The sequence below is a fragment of the Centruroides vittatus genome, unplaced genomic scaffold (genome assembly GCF_030686945.1).
Source record: "Centruroides vittatus isolate TY-2023 unplaced genomic scaffold, ASM3068694v2 scaffold_861, whole genome shotgun sequence".
NCBI classification, from domain to species: Eukaryota; Metazoa; Arthropoda; class Arachnida; order Scorpiones; family Buthidae; genus Centruroides; species Centruroides vittatus.
The window spans coordinates 9,335,981-9,358,977 of record NW_027122718.1 but is presented as its reverse complement, the minus strand read 5'-3'; the positions used below and the strand labels follow the sequence as shown (position 1 = coordinate 9,358,977).

At 28.1% G+C, this 22,997-nt stretch overlaps 2 protein-coding genes across 4 annotated transcripts in view; one reads left to right on the top strand and one right to left on the bottom strand.

Moving 5' to 3' along the window:
• Positions 1 to 22,997, top strand: part of LOC136989954 (zinc finger protein basonuclin-2-like) — a 117,883-nt gene that overhangs the window by 19,884 nt on the left and 75,002 nt on the right. The window contains exon 2 of one of the 3 annotated variants that reach the window (XM_067288262.1): positions 4,746 to 4,939. In XM_067288262.1, the coding sequence (XP_067144363.1) occupies positions 4,746 to 4,939 (194 nt within the window). Of the gene's footprint in view, positions 1 to 4,180; positions 4,940 to 22,997 lie in introns of those variants that run through there. The other 2 variants (XM_067288261.1, XM_067288263.1) reach the window with 2 other exon arrangements.
• Positions 1 to 22,997, bottom strand: part of LOC136989963 (microcephalin-like) — a 305,005-nt gene that overhangs the window by 210,843 nt on the left and 71,165 nt on the right. The gene's annotated exons all lie outside the window — the stretch shown is intronic.

Sequence of the window (22,997 nt, the reverse complement as noted above, 5' to 3'; positions counted from 1 at the left end):
GTTTTTCTGTAGTTTTTCTTGAAAAAATACTGGAAGCTGTACTCATAACACAGCTCGTAGATCTTAAGAAATTATTCCATTTTCTAAATTATGAAGTCCTGTCAAGAAAGAGTTGTTTTTGATGATCTTAGTGTAAAACATGTTCAATTCGACCGTTTTAATGCCATTAGCAAAGAGAAAACGTAAGCGATGTGATATTCCTTTTCCGAGTAAATTCTAATACCATAGGGATGAAGTCGGTTTAATCAAGGCGCACGTTCTCTGTTGAAATGAATTGTTAACCGTACATTTTATAGATGTAAGCTGCACCGTTGTCACGTGATCGTCGACCGTGAAAAACTACCAGAGTACCGATAGCGGAGTCTGATGGAACGAAGAGTCCGGCTGACTGGTGTCTACTCCGATACCAGCTTCAAACTGCACCCATGGGATGAATCCATTGGCAGGCAGTGGGAGGAGATGCCCGATGGGACAGTGGTGAGAAATTATAGCCGTAATTCATAAATCCCCAACTCTTACCCTCCTCCCCCTACGAGACTATAAGGGAAGCGAGCTACTTGTTCTTATATAAAAATATGTCGCCAATTTGTGAGGGCTACCTGCTTATAGTCCTCTTCTACTGTACATCGCTCTTCTTCGATTTCTATTTGGGGATTTTTTAAATTGTAACAAATGTTCGAAAGTTGGTTATATCAATTTACAACAATTTCCTTGTTGAAAAAACACGAAAGAAAATTTATTGTCCAACTCCCTGTCACTTTCAACCAACGAATGGAGTCAATGTTTATAACAATATTTCTGATGTTTCTAGCCTATTTTATTATTAAATAATTTATTTTAAATGTTAACTTAGCCAGAAATTTTATTGTTTTTATTGAATTGATCACTTCGTTTGTTTAATTTTGTTATTAATTATGGAATAGAGCAACTAACTAATCAGCAATTCTCTATTTTTCCATGTATACACAATAAAGATTTTATAAGTAACATTTGAATAATTTTTAAAATATTTCCAAAATTTATTTTAATAAAGACTTAATAGGCTACGAGAGAATCCTTTAACTTAACATGTGATAAAAAATATGCTTATAACTAAATGGAAATACCACCGAGTTTATAAATAGCTAGGCCTACGTAAGAGTTCTTTAATAGATAAAACATAGAATAATAGTAATGTGTCCAGCTATTATCTGACTCCAAATATACCCAGAAACATCAATTTATTATATATATAAAGCTATCTGTAATATCTGTCGTCTATCCATTCGTTTTGATCGTTACTAGCAATATTGCACCTGTGTCCATCGACAGGTGATAGGGGGATTCCTCTTGATCTGGTTGACGAATGACGATGTTACGATCGCAGCGAAACAATGACAGAAGTGTCATTTCTGTCACAGTGTAGAAACAAGAAGGAAAGACATATCGTCTAGAGTGGTCAGGATCCTCTTCTCTAATACGATATGACATTGCATTAAAAACTAGGGATTTAAAAGACTACTCCATTTAGGTAGGGAGGTGTTCGTTTATCACTTCTAATCGTAGTTCGGTGACAGGGGGCGAGAAGAGGCAGTCACGTCACCCATACACACACAACACACACACTACCGAACGAAAATGATCGACGAAGTATTGGAGCTTTCAACTGCTGAAATTCGTGCAGGATCATCGTCCATTAATAACATTCTGCTCTAGTCGGAAATTAGTCGTCTCCATGAAACTCGTTCAAACTCTGATTACGTATTTCAATGATTATTGCTGACGTTTAAACTAATACTGGGCGATGTACAAACCCAGAAAGAGCTGTAAATCCATTCAAATATGGTTATTGAATGCTTCCATATCAGCAACGTAAGTAGAGGGAAGAGACAATTGTAATTCATAGAAATCAGAGAAAGCTTTATTAATAAACGGAAATATTAAAATGTACTGTACAGTACGTACTCAATTTTTGAAAGTAGAGAAGAAAATGAATATAATACTTTATTAATTAACATTTAAACTTCATACAAATTTAAGAAAAAAACTGGCCTAACGTTATTACTGTTGCTCATCGTAGCCAAGTAGTTAAAAGTTACTATTAGTTTTAATGAATTGTGATCATATAAAACTGTTAAATACTGTTTTCAATAACGTTTTAAAGTATTAATTGAGTAAAAATTATAATAGTATACAATTAATTTGGTTTGAGTTTTTCGACCTTCTCTCCGTTTGGCCTACTCTGCACGGTTAAAATCACAAGCAATTGAAAAATTTTTGCTCATCAAGCGTGAAAACATGACAAATTTTAGCAGCAACTTGTTTATGTTTTAAAATACTTTATTGATTTAGTGGCATTTTTTTTTAATATATAAAATCACAATATAGTTGTGACTCTTTATATTGAACTTAATGCGATTAGAAGTCTTAATTTTTGTTTCTATTTTAAAATTAATCCGTTAATTATATATCGAATACATAAACAAAAGATATTACATAATAAATACGTGGATCACTTACAATATAAATGGTTAAAATTACTCATCAGCTAGGGTATTAAAAGTCATTTTTTACCATTAACTTTCATATATATATATATATATTTATTCCTCTGATATTAGTTTCACTAAACTTTTTATGGCCTATTTTTTCTTCTTATAACTTAAAAAAAATCTTATTAATTGTCTCGTGTCTTACACTGTTATTACTTGGGACCAACATAGCTGTTATTTTTCTAATCAGTAGACCATTGTTTCTGTTGGAGGACAAACAGAAAAAATTCTGTGTCTCAACATAAAAGAAGTAACAGAAATTTGTAAAATTTTCGAGTTTTCAACTTGGAATAAGGTGAATAATAGAAGAAAGACAAAAATGATTATCAGATTTGAGCATTTTGTTGGTGAAATAACCATCACACAACCAGACTAGACAGCTGCATCCGAGCTCACTAACCACCTGAAGTTAGGGGACTCTCGAAAATATAATTTTTCTAAGAGGCAGTCCACTTTTTTGCCTCGGGGTTTGTCAGCCTTAGTTCCGTCGTTAGTTTTTTTTTTTTTTTTTTCTATGGAAGCAATAGATGAGAACAACGATCTAAACAATAAACCGAATCCCATAGAGAAGTGGGGATAAGGGTAAGCTATTTTTACTATCTTAACGAGATCTTTTAAAGGTGTCTATTAGTTTCTTTTCTAATATTAATTGATTCGAGAAGTCTGTCTTAGTTTAAGTCTACAAATCACATTGGCTCAAAGGAAAAAGCTAAGAAAATCTGAAATGAAAGATGTGTTTAATCCAGATGGGGACCGAACCCGCATTTAAAACATTTGTCTTGTAGATATGGACTATAGACTTACAGGCTTATATTTGGGGAAGTCTTTTGTTTCCTAAATGGGATCCTTTTATTCATAAGATCTTCCTAAGTGCTTCAATTACAAGATGTAATTTATAATAAAATCAGTTGAATATACACTTATCCATGTTAACAATATATTAAATGTGTAAAGAAATGAAATTAATTTAGAAAAATGTAAAATATTACAGACTGGAGAATTTAAAAATGAATTATGTTATAGATTATCTTAATAATTAATTTTTGTCATTAAAATAATCGTGAATGAAGAGAATTTATATAAATTATATTTTTATATCATTAACCTATTTTACTTAACGTCATTTGCATTTTAAATTTGAAAGGAAAGTTTTAAATTGACTTTAAAAGTCAACTTTTCTTATATTTTGACATTTATTGCTATGAATTTTGTCATTTATTTTTCGTGCGAATAATGCTGTTTAAGAAATGACCTACTGTGAGTGATTTGAGAGGCCAGACATTCCCCGACAGCATAGGTAAACACATCATCTCCCCCCTACTAATGGACTTATTTTCAGTGCGACAAAATGCTAGCATTGTCCCTGTACAAAAAGTCAGTACAAGGGTCTAGTTAGATCGTGGTGTCTCCTTATTGACTCTTGTCTACCTCAGGAATGACATCTGAAAAGCCGAGCTGAGTGCACCGGCCACTTGACTCTCCCTCCTTAAACTTGTCAACCTCAGGTGGAGCGTGGTGACGTCACACGGCCACGAGCGCCAACTAGCGAGAGGTTGGAAAGGCGGGGATGTAACTACCCCGTTGGACTGCGACTGGTTACCTGCACACAGGTGGTGCAGGTGTCGCTCCGCCTCCGCTCGGCATACGAAACGACAGTTGGGTGAAATCGTGGCAAAGTTGCAGAGATTTGCACCCTCTGGGCTTCGGATATGGATTACTTTCGCGTCGATATGACTTTTCGAAATGCGTTTCGTCAAAGAAATATCGTAGATGAGTCGATATGATTTTTCGTAAAGAAGTCCCGATATCTGCCGACCGAGGGCGGTAGTGTAGCATACGTTTAATCGACCCTCCGTCGAGAGGAAGTGGGCAGCTACGTTATCGACGCCAAACCATGTAGACGCACAGTGTTTGGCCTCCGTCCTTTCGGCCACGTGTTCTTGCACGAGGTCTTCTCGTTTGAACTCTGACCTCACCGAGTGTAGTCGATGGACCCACCCCGGTAACATAAAGGAACCAGCCTCGTGTTGGTCGAACGTGTCGCGAGGTGTCCAGGTGGGAGGGGCCACTGTGATAGACAGGTGTAGCCTTCCATGTCCCGAGCCAGCATGCGTGGCGTCGTGCCCCTTCCCTATCCCCCACCTCCTCCCGGTTTAGCCCGGGGGGTGACAAACGCCACTAGTGTCTCACGTCCCATTCTGTGTACCTTGCTAGGAGATGGAGGCGACGCAACCACCAGCACCAGTGCACCGCCAGCGACCAGCACGGACCCAGGACCAGGGTGTGGGGTATGTGCACGTGCGGTCACCAGCGTCTCAGCTGACGGCCGCCTCATGAACTCGGGAGACCAATCAGACATCAGGTTGGGACAGCGTGGAACCCAGACCACGACGTTTCTCATGGATGTGGTGAGTTCTTTCCTTTTCTTCTCTATCAGGCTCGGCATTTATATATATTTTTACATTTTACTATATTATTACGTGCCTAACGACACTACTACCCACCACGTATCAACGCATCACCTCTTAACTTTACCTACCCACAACAGCCAAGAATATTTTTAAAAACGCACAATTAAGTATCCTCCCTCCACCCTTGATTTAATTTCAATCTCCTTCGACGAAAAAATGCTAAAATCTTTATTATTCCTCCAACAATTTCATTGTAAATAATCCACACGTCGTTTTCTAATTATTCAAATTTCATAGGTGAATATCAATATAACTTAACATACATAAAATTTGACGTTTGTGACATTTTGATGAGATGAAAGTGATAAATAATTATGTTGTTAATGATCTCTTGCTCAACTCACCTTTTCATGCGACAGCTGTAGGCCTATATGTAAATTAACTAGGCCATATTCAGTTCACTTCTAAACGTTTAGAAAATTCAAAGAAGATTTCAATCCTATTCCTTCGATTGCCTATTCTACAACCGATTAGGGATTGTTTCCATCGTTAAACACACAGATAAAGAAACATATGGTGGATTATCCAAGCAAAAAAGAAAAAAAAACTACTAAAGTATAGATATTTTACGTTTTTCTTGTTAATTACACTTGAATAATTACATTTGTTACGCCTACACAGTTAACAATAAGATTCATTTACACGTAAAGAATCTAAAAATAAAGTTCAGAAAGGGGTTTCTTCTTTGTTTCTTACAAAAGAAAAGACCCCATACGTTATATTTATCCACCATTTTCGGTTATTTTAACTGATTAGTGCCCATTGTGATAATTAAATGAAGCGTGCATTTTAAACGGGGGGATATACTCGAAGATGATCTTATCGCTGCGCTGATAGTCTACTTACTGTAGAATTGTTACTATCGTTTGTATGAAAACTTAAACCGTGAAAAGTAAAATTTGTGAAAAATTGATTAGGGAAGAAATTATGAAAGAAAAATTCGATTATATAGATTGTCATCATCGTCAATGCTTTATCACTTAAGCTTCCAACCCCCAATAGAATCACTGCATAGTGAAACAGGAGAGAAAAATCCTACTAATCGATAAAATACTAATCGTTGATTCTAGGTGTGGTTCCAACATAAGATTTGCATAACCTAAATAACTGATCCTCTATTCAAAATCAACAACTTTTTCCTCTTTCTTTCTTTTTTTCTATAATTAAACTAGGGTTTTATTCGAGGAATTTCTTCATTGTTTACATCGGAATTTTTCGGATATTTTTAATTAAAGTTGAATTCCGTTTGCAAATTTCACTTTATTACATCCTTCTTTTACGGTAATTTACAAAAAAATAATTTAAATAAACAGTTATACAATTCAAAATTAAACATTTTCTTTTTATAGTTAAGTAATTTTAGATGTAACTGGAGTAATTAACAGATATGAAAACCTTTAAACCTCGGGGTATATAGAGATAAGTTAATATATATATATATATATATATATTTTTTCAAAAAATATTCATCTTAAACATTGCTAATGTTTAAGATCGCTACTTTCAAATAATCTCTTGGGACAAATATTGTGCAAGGGCAGGAGGGTGTACAATAATGGGTTTACAGAGCAAGCCTATTATGAATCCAATCGGTTTGTGATTAAGCGGGCGTTTACATACAACAGTTTAAATAAGTTTTTTACGTATAAATACTTGAGAAATTTTTTGGAAAATTTTTTGGATTAAACAAAAGATGGCCTAAAGATATTTTAAGCCATTTTCTTACATAACCCGCAATGGTTTATATACTTTCAGCGCTAGCGAAGCTTAAAAGTTAGTAAACAAAAACCTTCTTTAATATAACTCTTAAATTAATTTGTATCTAAATAAACTTATTATTATTTGTTTAAATTATTTAAAAAAATCATAAATAATTTAGTAAATCTATGCTTAACAAACTCTATACAAGACTTTACATTCTCTAAAAACTAAGAGTTAATTTATTAAATTTTATATGTTTTATTGTTAAAAATGGGTGCAAACCAATACATTTTACGATAAATTTATTTGTTTTATGCCCTTTCTATGGGTGTAAATAATGAATATTTTCATGAACTTAAGCTAAAAGATAACAACATAATCGCCTTCTACCGTTAAATTATGTCTTCTTGTAATTACAGGAATTTTCTGCTTCTTGTTCTTTTAATTAAATGCATCAACGCCTCCGAAAAATATCTCTTAAAAATTATAAAATACTAAGTTTATTTACATCAAAGCTATTTTTAGAATTAAAACACATACAAATAAACTAAACTATGGGCGAAATTTCATTTTAGCTAACTGGGAGGTCTACTGTTTACAGCATGACAGTCATTGATGTTTACATTCTTGTCATTATAACCATGCATTTGTTAGATAGTAGTAGCGAAAAAAAATCTATTAAAATATAGAATTATAAATAATTAAAATTTAAAAATGTTTAATTAATTAATAAAATAAATTTTAGGCCTATTTGATTTTTTAGAGGAAAAAAAAAATGTATATTTATATCCATTGTTTTTAATAAACAACACATTTTAATTACCTTTAAAACCTCGTAAAAATTAGGCTTTACGGACATAAAATAGGCTCGGTAACACGTTAATTTACCTAATAATTATTAATTCATTAATAAATATGAAGGCATTTGTTTGAAATTCTTAAAAAAAAAAGAAAAAAAAATGTTAAATGATTTATGCATGGTAGGCCTATAATATTCATCTAATAAATATACATATTATATACATTTAAAGGTTACTTCTTTCTTATTTTATAACCTTCATGAGAAAAAGTTATAATTAATAGTGATGTGGAAACTTTAATAACCATATCTTATGATTTAATACGATGTTATGTTAGAAAATAATATTCTAAAACGCATTTATAAAATGTGTATCGATTGTAAAACGTTTAGATGCGACACTTAAGTACGCATTAGGCTTATACAATATTGCACAGAACCGGATTCTAGCAGATGTTATAAATTTCATGTGGATGGGGACTCGGAGGTGAGCCGACCACCCCCTTCCCCCTTTCCTCCATGAATGACGGATGGCACTCGGGTCACGCAATGGGCCAATAGAAAGCCGGAACTGGCGAAAGAAAATGCGTATTTTCCAACCATTACCTCATATTAAATATATAGAAAAGTTGATTTTTCAAGAAAAGAAAAGAAAAAAAAATATTAATAAATTGTTTAAGACTTGTGTGGTATACAAAATATAATCAAATATTTAAGCGTATAAGTGGTTATTTATATAGAATTATAAGTAGCGAGGTGTTATTTCGAAAAAGAAAACACGGGATTTTTTTCTTTTTTTTTTAAATTTAATTTAATTTTAAATGCGGAAATTAATTTTCCTTTGAAATATTTAACCCTTTCTATACCAAACCCCTCTTTTTTTAAATTAAAAGTGCTTATTATAATGCATTTTTCTTTCATTGGAAGATAGGTGAACATTCATTCCACATGATTTTACTATTGTGTGTAAGGATTAATAATATTTTATTGAATAACAGTTTATTAAACTCAATTAACGCATGAAGAAACGTATAATTATAAGAGAATTATATATATTTTATACAGTAGAATAGGGTTGGAAATATTATTAAGTTCTTCTTTGGTTAGTGTGTTATTGCTCACAAGTCAAGCTTGAATGAACAATTATATTCATTGTAATCTTATCTTCACTTCTGTTACTATCTGCTTTAAGTTACTTTTAGAATACGAACTTTGCTATCTATTGGTAGACATACAGGACGTATTCTGAGCATTATATTTTGAGTATTTAATCTTACTTTGATACGTAGATAAGTAGGCCTGAAATTGTTTATTTATTTAAAGAATATTTTAGAATATTAAATGTAGTTTCTTCTTCAATAATTTTTTAGTTAGTAAATATAATTTAAGTGTTATTTCTTATGTTTATAATACAAGAGAAACTTATCTTTATATGACTTTTCATTTGATATCCTTGGAATATCTAATCACGCTTCATAATTAATGAGTTTTTACAACTGATTTACCTTGGTTTGAATTAATGAAAGTGAAGAAATCTTTAATTACAATTATAACGATTGTAAATGTTATTAAGGTAATGAAAAATAAAGATAATTTAATTTTGATGTAGAAACTAGATCCATAACATATATTTTAATCGTAGACAATAGAAAATTGTATAATGCGACTGTTAAAATCTTTATATAATTATAATTTTATAGCCGATTTAATGGTTAGATTTATGCTTCGATTTATCCAATAGATGAAGGCCTAAGCGAAGATTTTTAAATGCCTCGCTTAGGCCTTCATTTATTAGTTTGGATTTTTGAGATTTATCTTCATCAACAGGACTGTAAATTTTGAATTTAGAAAAGTTAATTCTTAATATTTTCCTTTATTCATTACTAAATATCGAATTTTAATGCTTACTTTCCTTTCTAAACTGTTGAAAAATCGGGAAAAGAAACACAAAAATTTGCAACAAATTAGAGAAATTTGCATAATGCTCGATTAATTTTACGTCGTACAGAACTCGTTTTAAACTGTATTACGTATAGGCCTATAACACACAATTAATTAAAAATAATTTTAAAGATTCTCAGTAGTCCTAAAGAATGGTAAAATTTCGTTGCGTAAACATGCGCTTTGTTTAGACACAGAAAGATTTATAGTTGTGTCTCTTTCATTGGAAAATATATAGGGATGTAGGCTTTTCTTCTCTTCTCTACTTACTTGGAAAGGCCTCTTGCAAGACTCTCGGGATAAACAGCTCAGGTGTAAAGTCGGATGATATCGGAGGACACATCAGGCTAGATCTTCACGACCGCAATGGATGCTGAGAAGTTGATGAGAAAGGAATTAGTGGTTGCTGGAAATTACCACGGCTAATGACTTGGTCTCTAGGTAATTGGGTCGCACTGTCTTTCTCTCTTTTTGGTCAAAGAATTGCCTAGATCTGTTTTGGACAACTTAGTGACAGTTTGGAGTCACTTGTATTCCCTTAGTAACTCTTACAACTCCCATTCTGATCCGATCCTTTGTTTTCGTTATCGATTTGGAGCTAGAAAGTTTATAATTAAATTTAAATACTTTGAGATAATTATAGTAATTTATAATGTTTATATTAAAATATATTCTTATAATTTCATTTGCGTTGAAAATTATATTCATTTTACTTAAGCATTTTTGCAATAGATCATAACTAGAGATTACAAGATGTGAGATATTTAGATGCTGATATAATTATAAATTTGTTAGTTTAGATATAAACTTTTACGATATTTTCAATGACATAAATTTAGATATGGATTTAAAATAACTGTCAAAATATTTAAATCACAGATTAAATTTTAATTCGTCTACTTTCCAGACTATTTTAAGTATAGAAAATTATAATAGATTGCATATAATTCGTTTATAATTTAACCAAGGCCTATCATTATATATAGGCCTGGGGTGTAATTTCTAAATTTTTATTCATTCTTATCATGAGTTTTGCATATTATATTAATTACAAAATTTTCTTTCTTATATTATCTTCAATTTTCTTGAATGTTTCCAAGTCATTTTTTAAATTCTCCTCCATTTTCTAAGCGTGTATAAAACTTTGTTTAGAATATTTTTTTTCAAATTGTAGGTTGTAAATATATAATAAAAATTCTAGATTTTAATCGCTGCAAAGAAGAAAAATTATTACTTTATCGCATTGAAAAATAGAAATTACTTTACCGAACCTTAGGTAGTTGCTTATGTCTATCTTATGGAAACTTAGTGCTATTGTTTGAAAAAGGGAGACTAATAGTTTGAATGATTAAAACTGATATTTTTATTATATGTTTTCTAGTTTTTAATGTTATACAGAATTACTTTGAGATCAGATTACTGAGCAAAGTTCATCTCAGGAATCCAGATCTTTTTTCTTAACTGCCATCGGGTCAATGTGGAGAGTGAGAACGTGACATTTCTCTTCTATGTGGAAGACATGACGTCAGAGCTGTCCTATCTACTAAAGTACGAGTATGAAGCAATTTTATACGTTATTGCTATGTCGGACATCATAACTAATAAAATAAAAAAAACCGTACAAATTTATATCAGAACTTTCGATCAAATCCAATCAAAACATTGATGATTGATAAACATAAATATGAAGTTTGTAATGAATAAGCTTTTTTAAATGACAAATAAATCTACCTTGATTAAATATTAGTATTTATCAACGTTTTTTAAATGTTTATAAATAAAATTATAACTCTCTCACATATATATAGGGCCTATATAAGCCTACATTCTTGCGTAAGTTATAATAGGAGATAGAGTTAAGTTCATTTCGAATGATGAATATTTGATGTTTTATAGATAAAAATGTTTTTTAAATCCTTAAATTTTATCTTTAGATGATAACTGATATTAAAATATATATATTATAATTATCTTTTAACCAAAATTTTAAAGTAAATTTACATGTTTTTCTCTACAACAAAATTAATTATTTCGGTTAATAGTTATAGAGATGTAAGCTAAGAAAATGGTATATATTATTACTATTTTAGTTCTTTTGAACTAGTTATTATATAAATTTGAATTTACGATAGTTTGTTAGAGTAATCAGTGTTTCTTCTTTGTAACTAATCACAGCCAAGACTTGAAAATCCAGTCAACTAGAATCGAACTGACCTTCACCAAACAAGACTCAGATCTTTCAGATCTAATTAAATACCTACATATACTATTCGACCCTATAAATAAGTGTGAAATAATTATAATTAACAAAGTTTTAATTACTATTCTTTAAAAAGAATTCTGAATTTTACAGCTATATTTCTAGATGAATTAAGAATTTCAAGTTTATATACGTATATATATATTAACTTGTAATTGTGTTAGCTGATTAGATAAGATGAAAAGTATTGAATCTTTTTAATAATTGTAGTTTTAAGCTTGCATACTTTTCTCGAGTCGACTAATTCGGAGGCTTTGATAAGGTAGAAATTACGACGACTGTCAGAGAAAACATGACAGTCCAACCCCGAAACGTCTCACACGTTATAATCCCGTCTGTTGTATATCTTCTTAAATTGTTGAGATATTTGCTTCTGGCAGTGCTTGAGGTAGTTTTTAACTTACTCCAAAACAAAGACGTTCTCTGTGACAATTGTGAGTCTCTTGTTCACTTTGCTTATGATAGTCCTAGTTCGATTTACAAAACAGGAACCTAAGTAGAAACGTTGACGTTAATTACTAGCAATGGACGATCGTGATCATGAGAGAAGAGGCCTAGAAAGAACCTTTCCTGTAAGCCATTTATGAAGGCATTTGTACTTGAAAAAAATTTAATTAATCTCATATTTTGTTTTAATCTAAAATTATGCATTATTTGCTTCAATTCTTTAAAGATTCCAGTTTGAAAAAATGTACAAGTTTTTAAAGTACAATTCTACGTTTGGCCTGTACAATGTAAAAAGCTATTTAGATTTTTAAAAAAATTAAAAATTAATGTTTTTAAAATAAAATTATTAATTTAGTAAACAATAAACAGTTATTTTCCTTGTTGCAATTGTAATTACAGAATAAAAGACAGCATTATATTATTATAACACGAAGAATAGAAATACAGTAGAGAGACTATTGATATAGTGAAAATTAATGATTTAAATTTTAAAAATTATAAAATAACCTAAATATAATGAATATTTTTTTTTTTTTTACTTTTTAAATAAAATATTAAACTTAAATTATTTAAAAACCATTTTTTTAATGTTTTCTTTATTAATTTTTAAATTATACCTTCTTTTCTTTTCTGAATCTTCGCCTTTCTGTAGGCTGTAATATACTCCCTTACAGTTTTTCTATGTTAATTATAACTGTTATATTCAGGCTCTCATCACTACATAATAAAGATATGTAACGTTGAAGACTACACAAATCAATCTACAATGATCAAAATTCCTAAAATTAACTTAATTTAGCTTATCGTAATTCGTATATAAAAGTAATGTTTTCAGTTATCAGTTATATAAATAATTTCAATCTTTTAAATATAATTTAGTTAGAATTTATTCTTAATATTTAAAAAAAATAAAAGTATATAAAATTAATATTTCCACAAAATCTTTCATTTATTAATTTAAATGTTCTATTTTTAGATCCTTTTCAACATCATTCATGTTTCTTGTAATAGTATTTAATTAAATATAAAATATATTTTATTTTATTTTATTTTATTACTTTTTAAATCTTAAATAAGAAAAAAAAAATTTACATAAACACGTTTTTATTTTTGATTTTTAAATGTATTTTTAATCACTAAGTTATATTGTTTTCATTATTTTGTATCACTTCATTGGAACATGACTTATGCTTAATTACAATAGACCATGTCTATTCGCTTTTGCATTAATTTAATTATTTAATCAATTAATTAACAATAGAAAATGTTAAGGTTTTATTACATTTATTTACGTTTTTTATTACGGATTTTTTTTTTAAAGGAAGAAAGCCTTATGAATCTATGAACTGTTTTAGTTATCAATTGGAGAATTTCGAGTATTATATGCAGGAATTTTGAACATTTTGAAGTGAATTGGTGTGACTTAAAGTGAAGATAAGTCTCAACAGTTTAAGATTTTTAAACTGTTGAGAATTATCTTCATCTTTTCTTTCCTTTAAGTGGTTCTTGAACTTCTAGACATAATTCTTTTCTTGTCAACAAAATCGGATTTCTTCGGAGGATTAAAAGAAAAAGAAAGAATCTTAACTGTTAAATGACTAGATAATTCATTTCGGAAAGATCTTGAACGTGTTCAGTTATTCACCTGGCTAAAATGTACGACTTTGTAAACTGCTAAAACGTGTTTTAAATAGTTTGATAATCTGTACTTATTATTCTTTTGTCATTAATAAAATTATATTTATTTTTAAAAAATTAAAAATTGAATAGATATACTTTATAGAAGGGTTTTAAAAAAAAAGAAGTAGTAGAAGAACTTTAGCTCTTAATGACTAGATAATTCTTTTCAGAAGCAACATAAACGTGTTCGGCTTAATCGCGTGATTAAAATATAAGATATAAACTGTTGAAACTTGTTTTAATAGTTGCTGGTAATTTGTACTTATTATTCTTTCATGAATAAAATCGGATTTCTAGGGAAAAAAATTAAAAATTTTGTGCAGATACATTTTTTTAAAAGGATTAAAAGAGAAAAGAAGAAGAAGAAGAAGAAGAAGAAGAAAAACTTTAGCTGTTAATGACTAGGAGATTCTTTTCGGAGGAGTGTTCTTTTCATAGTCTACGAAAACTTTTGTGACGAGAGCGTTATTAGGCTTAACCTCCGATACAACTTTTGACCTTTTGGGTCGTGGGAGGAAAGAGCCATGTAAGCCTAATGTGTTCCCTACTGATCACTGGCCGATACAGGGGGAGTGATTGCGGCAGAGAAACAGTCATCAGCAGCTCTCGCTCCCCATCCACTTGGCTCGCTACCTCTAGAGCTGGCTTGGTAATGACTCATTAGTCAAACCAGGCTTAAGGGCTTAACGTCAGGTCCCAGAACCCCATTAGGCTAGACGAAAAACGATAACAATTACGTCGAGGTTACACCGTGATATCTTCGAGAGTAAAGTCCCCGAGTAACGGCTTGGCATCTTCTATTCGGTAGTTCTGTACTTGGTCTAAAGCTAAGTTAGTTAGTTTGTGTTAAGCATTACTACATCTCAATTTACTAAAACTTTCATTATTCACTAGAATATCTTTAAAAATTTAATTAATAAATGCTCTTATACAGGTTTCATCTATGAAGAACCCTTCACAGAAAAGCATTGATGTGTAGTATATGGAAAGTTGATGTAGCGATATGATTTTTTTTACTGTTGAAATAATAATTAAATATATTTTTAAAAATATTTTTTAACTTCTTAATTCTATGTAATGCAACTTGGCATTAAGGAAAAATGCAAATTTATCGTTTAAAATGTGAAATATAATCCGATTTTTATATCAAATAGCCACTTCTAAGTTAATTGAAGACAAGAGAAAAGCTCGCTTTCTACAAGAAGTAAATAGCGACAGTTATCTGTCAAACAGTGCTGATGCAAAGCGCATTAACTCAGCATTAGCACAGAAACACAAGGCAATCAAGTAACTCAGCACCTTATACATCCCATCCTATTATATTCTTTATAGTCATACTTTCGTCAAATTTCAACTAATTCTACGCATTTATGTGAATAAATTACATCGTTACGTTAGGATAAAAGGGGCGAAAGACTATTTAAGTCAGATATATCAATGGCGACAATATCTTGATTTTTTTTCTCGAGAAATCTACAACCATCGCTTAAGAATCGACTATATTTCGGTAATATAATTCACGTAAAACTATTTACATATTTATGAATAATTATAATCGTTACTCGATTACTAAGAGTTATATTGACACATTGCAAATGATAATATTTTTATTTTCTTTACAGTAAATTATGGATTAGCACTCGAGAAATGTGTACTAATTTCAAATATTCTTATTGAATTGTACATAGGTTAAATTATATTTTGTTAAAATTATATATAAAGTAATGAATAGATGATACCCAAAGTTATTTATAAAATTAATAAATATTAATTCATAATCAACGGCTCACCAATTGCCCATTGATGATTTTTTTAAGATATTTTATAATACAGAAGTTTTAGGATATATGGTAAAAAAAAACTATTCTTTAGTAATTAAAAAGAAAAACTATAGGATTTGTTGAAGAGTAACGAATGGTTCTTGTTAATTTTTAGCCAATAGTTTCTTCCTATTTAATCTATGGTTGTCTTTCGTTGTCGAGAGCTACCATCATCCAGAAGATCCATCTATTGCAAAACGTGCCAAGCACGGTAGTAGATGGCTCGGAGGGCGTTTTGGCAATTATCTAGAGTTGTAGTGTTTTGCCTTAAGGTTTAATAAAACGAACCTATCATTTACGGGTGAAGTATTGTACATAAAATTACGAAGTAGACTTAAGTGTTAGCATAGGTTATAGGCAGAGTTTGACAAAGTAGAATTTAATCACATAAACTAACACTTACAAAGGTGACATTAGTGACTGCCAAAATGACATTTACAGTATAATCCACTCAACAGAATGCGATTTAATTAAAGAAAAACTCATTTAAAACCAGTCTTAAAGCGTGTTATTACATAGTCAGTCTCTCAAATAGCCCAAAACATAATTAGTTTAATTTAAAATATATTCAACATTTAAATTATTTTCCGAAATAAATATAATAATAATAAATATTTCAAGCAGTTAAAAATATAGATTCTAGAATAGAATTGTCTTTTTTATGCTTAATAATTCTATATTATTAAATTCTTATGAGAAAATAACTGATTGAGAAGGTAGAAAATATTTAAAAATTATATTAAACTTCAACATTTTTCCATATTTTTTATGTTAAAACTGATTTTTTGAAGATTTTAGAAATCAAAAATATAAATAAATATTAAGTATTATAAAGTGTAATATATAAATTCATTTAAAAAAAAAAATAATAATAATTTTAATATTTAAAATCTGTCCAAAAATTCGCGAAATATCTCTCTTTAACTAGTTGAAAATCTTCGCTTTATTTCGTGCTTAAGAAGGGAAATTATATTGTTTCATTAAAATAATTTGTTCTTATTAATAAAAGGATGACTCTAATGAGAAACGTGATGATTATGTTTAAATATAAATCCTTCTAAAGAATTAACAAATTATAGAGCTATATATGTTATGATCACTTTACACAATTACACAGACTATTTCACTCATTTCTTAGATGTTTAATAGATAAAATTTAAATAAATTTATTTAAATTTTTCATTAACAGAATGCAAATAAATTAGCGATAAGTTCATATTTGTTTCCTTTAATTTGCTCATTCTTTAAGCATTCAACTATAATTTAATTTGTAATTATATTCAAAATAAATGGTTAAAATATAAAAGTTTAAAAATATTTTAATAAAAATTAATAAATAAATAGTTTTCTAGATAAAAATTTCGTTTCAAATCTATAACTCTAATCTCCATAGAAAACAATTGCATGTAGACTTGTAGGCCTACAACTATATGCAATTGGAAGGAAAAATTTATATATTTAAATGAATTTTCTAAATGAAATCATTATATTTTCTTATTCAGGAACTATATTTTATTCGTTTTTAGAAACAATTTCATTTATAAATCCATTAAAACTTGGTTGAATTGTGAAAATATCTTAACTCTTTTCGTACGTAGGCCTGTATGAGACAATGTAAATGTTTCAAAAAATTATTAAAAATTTCTTTTTATTTTAATAAACTTTTTTTTTTATTTATTCTTTTATTGAAATTATTCTATAGATTTTAATTATATAAATCATTATAATTAATTGGAGTTTTTTTTATTAAATTATTCTAAACTTTTATGTTAGAAAATGTAATATTTTAATCTTGATTGTTACCACGTTAATGACGAATTCAGTAATGAAAACAATTCAAAACGATTGCGTTTTATAGAAAATAACATTTAAAAAACGTTTATGAATAGATTTGTATTATTTCCATTATAATAAAAACAGTAAATAAAGTGAAATTATCCGCTATCGAAGTGATATAATGAAGTACTGTAATAGAAACAAAAGTTTAAAATAAATTAAATAATAAAATTAAAATTTTTATAAAATTTAATTTAATTTTAAATCGATATTATCTTTAATTTATCGAATTTTCTTCCATTAGTTTATAATTAAATTGTCTGAATAGCTCTTTCTATTATTATCTCGTATTATATTATTCACCTTTATTGGAAGCAATATTCGTCTTTTTATTGAAAATTTATTAAAATTTTAAATTATATACTAATAGAAAAACGGTATTTAGATTAAATATATATTAAAATCTGTTTGAAAAAGTAGCAATAATAATTTTTTTTTTAATACAAAATGCCATCAGTAACATACACAAGACTCTCGAAAATTTAACAAATTGTATTAATATAAGGCTTATAAAATTTAATTTAAATCAAAATAAATTTTATATAAAACGTAATTAAATATACTTTACAACAAATTAACTTATTTATGAAAACCTTTTCAATAATTAATTTTTTAATGTATTAAAGTAATTATGTCTAAACGATGATTGAGTAGATGAGTTATTATTATTAATAAATGTTTAATTTGAATAATAATTAACTATTTGGTGATTTATCTGTAAAGTTTATCATTACTTTTTTATGTATGCAACCTATACATAGCCTATATTTTATATATATATAGCCTACGTAATCTTACAAGGTATAGTAACATGTATAGATATATGCTACTATGCCTTGCAAGATACACATTTTAAGCTAAATAAATGTATAAAATTATATGTTTATTTTATAATTAATGAAATTCTACACAAAATTTGAGCTATAATTAAGATTTTTAATTACTTTTCTCTTAATTAAATTACTTATTGAGACGTTAAAAATCAAAATTCATACATTCCATTATATACTTTCCAACAATATAAATTTTATAATGAATTTAAAATTAAATAAATAGCGTTTAAATGTTTTTTTTTTAAATATTAAAACATGGTCAGAATTTATAAATATGTTAATTAATAAGCATTTTTTTCTATTTTTTTTGGCATAAATGTCTACTGTCTTTAGCACTTTAACATAGACACCTGGTCTATTTAAATGTTGTAATCAATTAAATAATTAAAAATAATAATAAATTAATTAAATAATTAATGAAAATGGTTATAAATTTGTTTTTATTTATGTTTTTGTAATAAATAAAAAAGTTTTAAACGTTATTGATATGTTACTTTTTAAATATGTGTAATCTTTACAATGCAGCATTAACTCCATTAGAAATTTTTTTCTTTCGTTTTTTAATAATTAAAAAATTCAAAATAAAAATTATTAAAAAAAATTGCTATTAAAAATAATTATTTAAATTTTATTTTATTTTAATTATTATCTAATAATTCTTAGAAATATAATTAATTATTTCAACTCAACATACAACTTTTTTTTTAAATTATTAATTAAATGTAATATATTTGCTTTTTCTACTTTTTTTTTTTTAAAAAAAAAAGCTAAATTGATTTTATTTATAATTTATTTTATTTTAATTTCGAAAATTATAGGCCTATAAAAATTGTATGGCAAAACTATTGTTTAGACTTGGAAAATTTTAATATTTTTCTTAAAACAATTGTTTTTTTTTTAGTCTATTATTTAATTAGTTTGCAACTTCAATTAGTTTTTATAATATAGAATATTTTTATTTATAGTTTTATATGCATTTTAAATTGACGTCTCCATGGAAAACATTACGAATATAGGCCTATAGATTAATATTCTTGCATAAACATAAGAATTTATGACTTATGCTTAATCGCAATGTCATACCCACCAGTAATTCTTTTTTACTATTAACTCTTATTTTGAATTATTAATATTTATAAAATTAGATCATATTTTACGTAAAGGAAATGATACCATTAACAAGTAAAAGCAATTTTTGTCGGGTTTAACAATTCATCTTCTCGAGAAATCTGTGTTCTTTACGATCATTTTAAGTAACTTAAGCGAAGCAGAACGGTACACTTTAATTTTTTATTTATTTATTTTTTTTTAAATTTCTTCCCTCCTTCACACTATGGGAGTTCAATGTCGGTCAAGCCTGAAACTACATGATTGCACGTTTTGATGACATAACGTGTCACTTCCTATATTCCGACAAGGCGTGCAATTGCACACGCGAAACGTACCATATCGTACAAAACGGATTGTTTACATTGTTTTTGACTTAGTTTTTTTTCTTGAAAATTTTATTAATTTGCTTATTATAACACCTGTATAAATAGAAATCGCATTTAATAAATTATGGCGTTTTTTTTTTTTCATATGAAACTAAGAACATAAACATGAATGTTTATAGTTTAATATGTTATACTTATAAATTAATGTAGAAATTTCGAGTGAGTTTGAGCATCATTTATCCATTTTAAAAACTTGAAAACTTACGTATAATTTTTTTTTTAAAAATCTTAAAAATTACAGTATAATCATCATTTAAAATAAATAAAATACATCAATTTAATGTCTTTTCTCTTGCATGAATGTAAATATATGATACCTTATAATGTTGGTGAAGAAGAAACATTACGTACATTATTTTTGATAAATATTTTATATAATTATTTATATTTTTGACTTATTTTTAATGAATAAAAAAAAATATATATATATATACTCTTACATTTAAATCACTCCATTTTTATAAATACTTAAAGACTATTAAAATAATAAATTAATCGTTGAGTATTACGTATTATGAACTTATTTTGGCCATTAAACCTTTTGGTTGTTTTTTTTTTCTTTTGTATATCTTTAAACAAACTTTGATCTCTCGTCGAAGAAGACTCTCTTCTCTTCTGCCGTTGGTGATAAAGATTGTTAGACGATATTAATGACGACCTTACCGCAACCTATTAAATCTGTGCTAAGGTACCAAGTAATGAGTAATGATGCTTTCCTGTTGCATACAGTCAAATCTCAACAGATGCTCCCTTGCTCATATTTCTCCTCGGTTGACAGGCAGACGTAACTTTCCAAAAACCGCTACACCACCTGTCTTTAATTTCTATCTACCGCTAATTTAATATCGGTAAAGTTGAGTAGAAAAAGTTAAAATGATGGATTCTGTCTCTTCCACATCCAAAGACAGAAGCGACTCGGCTTCGCTTAAAAGGGAGTGTCCCAAATTACATCGTTTAAAAATCAAATTAAATGCATTCGGGATACGTTCCCCCCCCCTTTTAAATTATTATACTTATAAAATTAATTAGAAATACGTCGTTAATTGACTTTTATAAGTTGAGTTTTATCGACGGAATTACAAGAATAAACGTTCTTCATTTCTTCCCTTCGTTTTCTTGTTGTTTAAACGTTAAAGTTTTCTTCTATTTTTTACCATTTTAATGTTGTTTAAATAGCAAAAAATAAAGGTATAACATTTAAAAAAAAAAAAAAGCTGGTGTTTTGTTTAATTAGTGTTCGAGCAGAGAAATTGTTGGAAAAAATTCTTTTAATCCGGTGTAGATGGAAATTTTTAATGTTATAAACTTCTAAATCCTATTTAATGGGGAGATTATATAACATTAAATAATTAACAGCGATAAAATATGTAAGCCAGCATCGATCATTAATTAAAATATAATCATTTAAGTAAGATATTACGCTGATTTAATATTATAAACGAAAATAAATTCTATCGTAATTGCATGAAGACCTCTTTTAGAAAATATCTATTCTCTTCATATCTATTATGAAACATTCCATTATCTTCAAGAGAGAACAGAGAGAGAGAGAGAGAATTTTTAAATTTAAACCTGGAAATTAGTTACATAATCATCGTCTCGTATTTCATAGATTGACAAATTTTAATAAATGGTTCAGAGGAAATGTTATAAAAGAATAATGGAAAGTGAAATGAGGAGATTAAAGGAAAAGAATGGAGCATTATTGAAGAATGGTTGAAAAGAGTGACATAACCATTATTAAAGTAAGACGGATATTAAGTGTAAAACATTGTATGAATGCGATGAAAACAAGTCTATCAAGAAGCGATTGTATTCAGAACGTTAAAAAAAATTGATTAAGTCTATAAGTCTTTATGCTACTGGTTTCCAAAGAGTAGTTACATATGTATATATTATAGTCGTCACATATTTCTATCATAATTTACAGAATTAAATGACATTATATGATTAAAGAACAAAGAAAACTTAAAAGACGACATCTTAATTAAGTTTTATAAGTGTATATTTATAAGAAATTAAAGCATCTAAATCGCAAAATTAATATTATTATTTGTTTAGATAAATTGTAAGAATTAAGAGTGTTTTTTTATGTTTAAAATTAAATATTTTTAACTAGATTTTTTAAATATAATTTAAAGAACAAATTAAGAAAAAAATCTCATTGTTAACGAGAGATTGTAACGGCCCATTGTCCTGTGGGTTCTCCATGCCTCGGGGACTTCAGGAATATTTGTTACAGCCCTTGATCGGTAGCTCACGTAAACCCGCGAGCTTTATGTTATCCACTTTTGCACATTAAACATTATTCAATTTGTTAGATGGACATTATCCTAGAGAAGTCCGTTGCACATTATTGAGGCTGTTTGACAGCGTATGATGTGAATGGTTACTTCGTGCATAAAGTAATTAATAAATAGAATTAAATTTTTATAATTAAAATATATGTAAAAGGAATTATTTTAATTATGTTCGCAAGAAAATATATACACGTATTCAAGGTTAAGAATTGCAAATTTCCATGTATAAACTATAATTCTTTGTAAATATAGGTAATGAGATCTCAGTAATTTTGAAACAAAATTTTTATAATTAAATTTGAATAATTTAAAGAAAAATAAATATATTACTAGCTTTAAAATGACGTAGAATCATCAGAAAAGTCAGGTGATGAGTAATAAATGGAAGAATTTTGTCTCTTATTAAAAGAAAAATAAGTATAATTTATTGTTTATAAAAATAATAACCTGAAATTTTAAAATATGCGTAATTTTATTATTTATTTTAATAAAATAACATCTACAATAGTAAATGGCGTGAGACAGTAGATCTTTTCTCCCTAGAAACAAGACCCTTAACAATAGTAAAATAGGAAAAACAAACTGAACGTACAATAAATGCTTAAAAATTTTATAAAATTTCATATATTTATCATTCAGTTTATCTTAAACAATGCATCAACAAGTCTCTACTCTCACTGATAGATTTTACATCGGAAATTTCATCTGTTTATTCCATTTAAATTATCACTGAATAAATGATATTTAGATGTAACAACATAACTTCTTATATCTGAAAAATACGGTCCTTTAACAGCAGAAAATACTGTTATAAATATGTTTATCTTTAATATTATTTATTTTATAACAATTATTTTAATGTGAAAGATCTTTACGAATTTA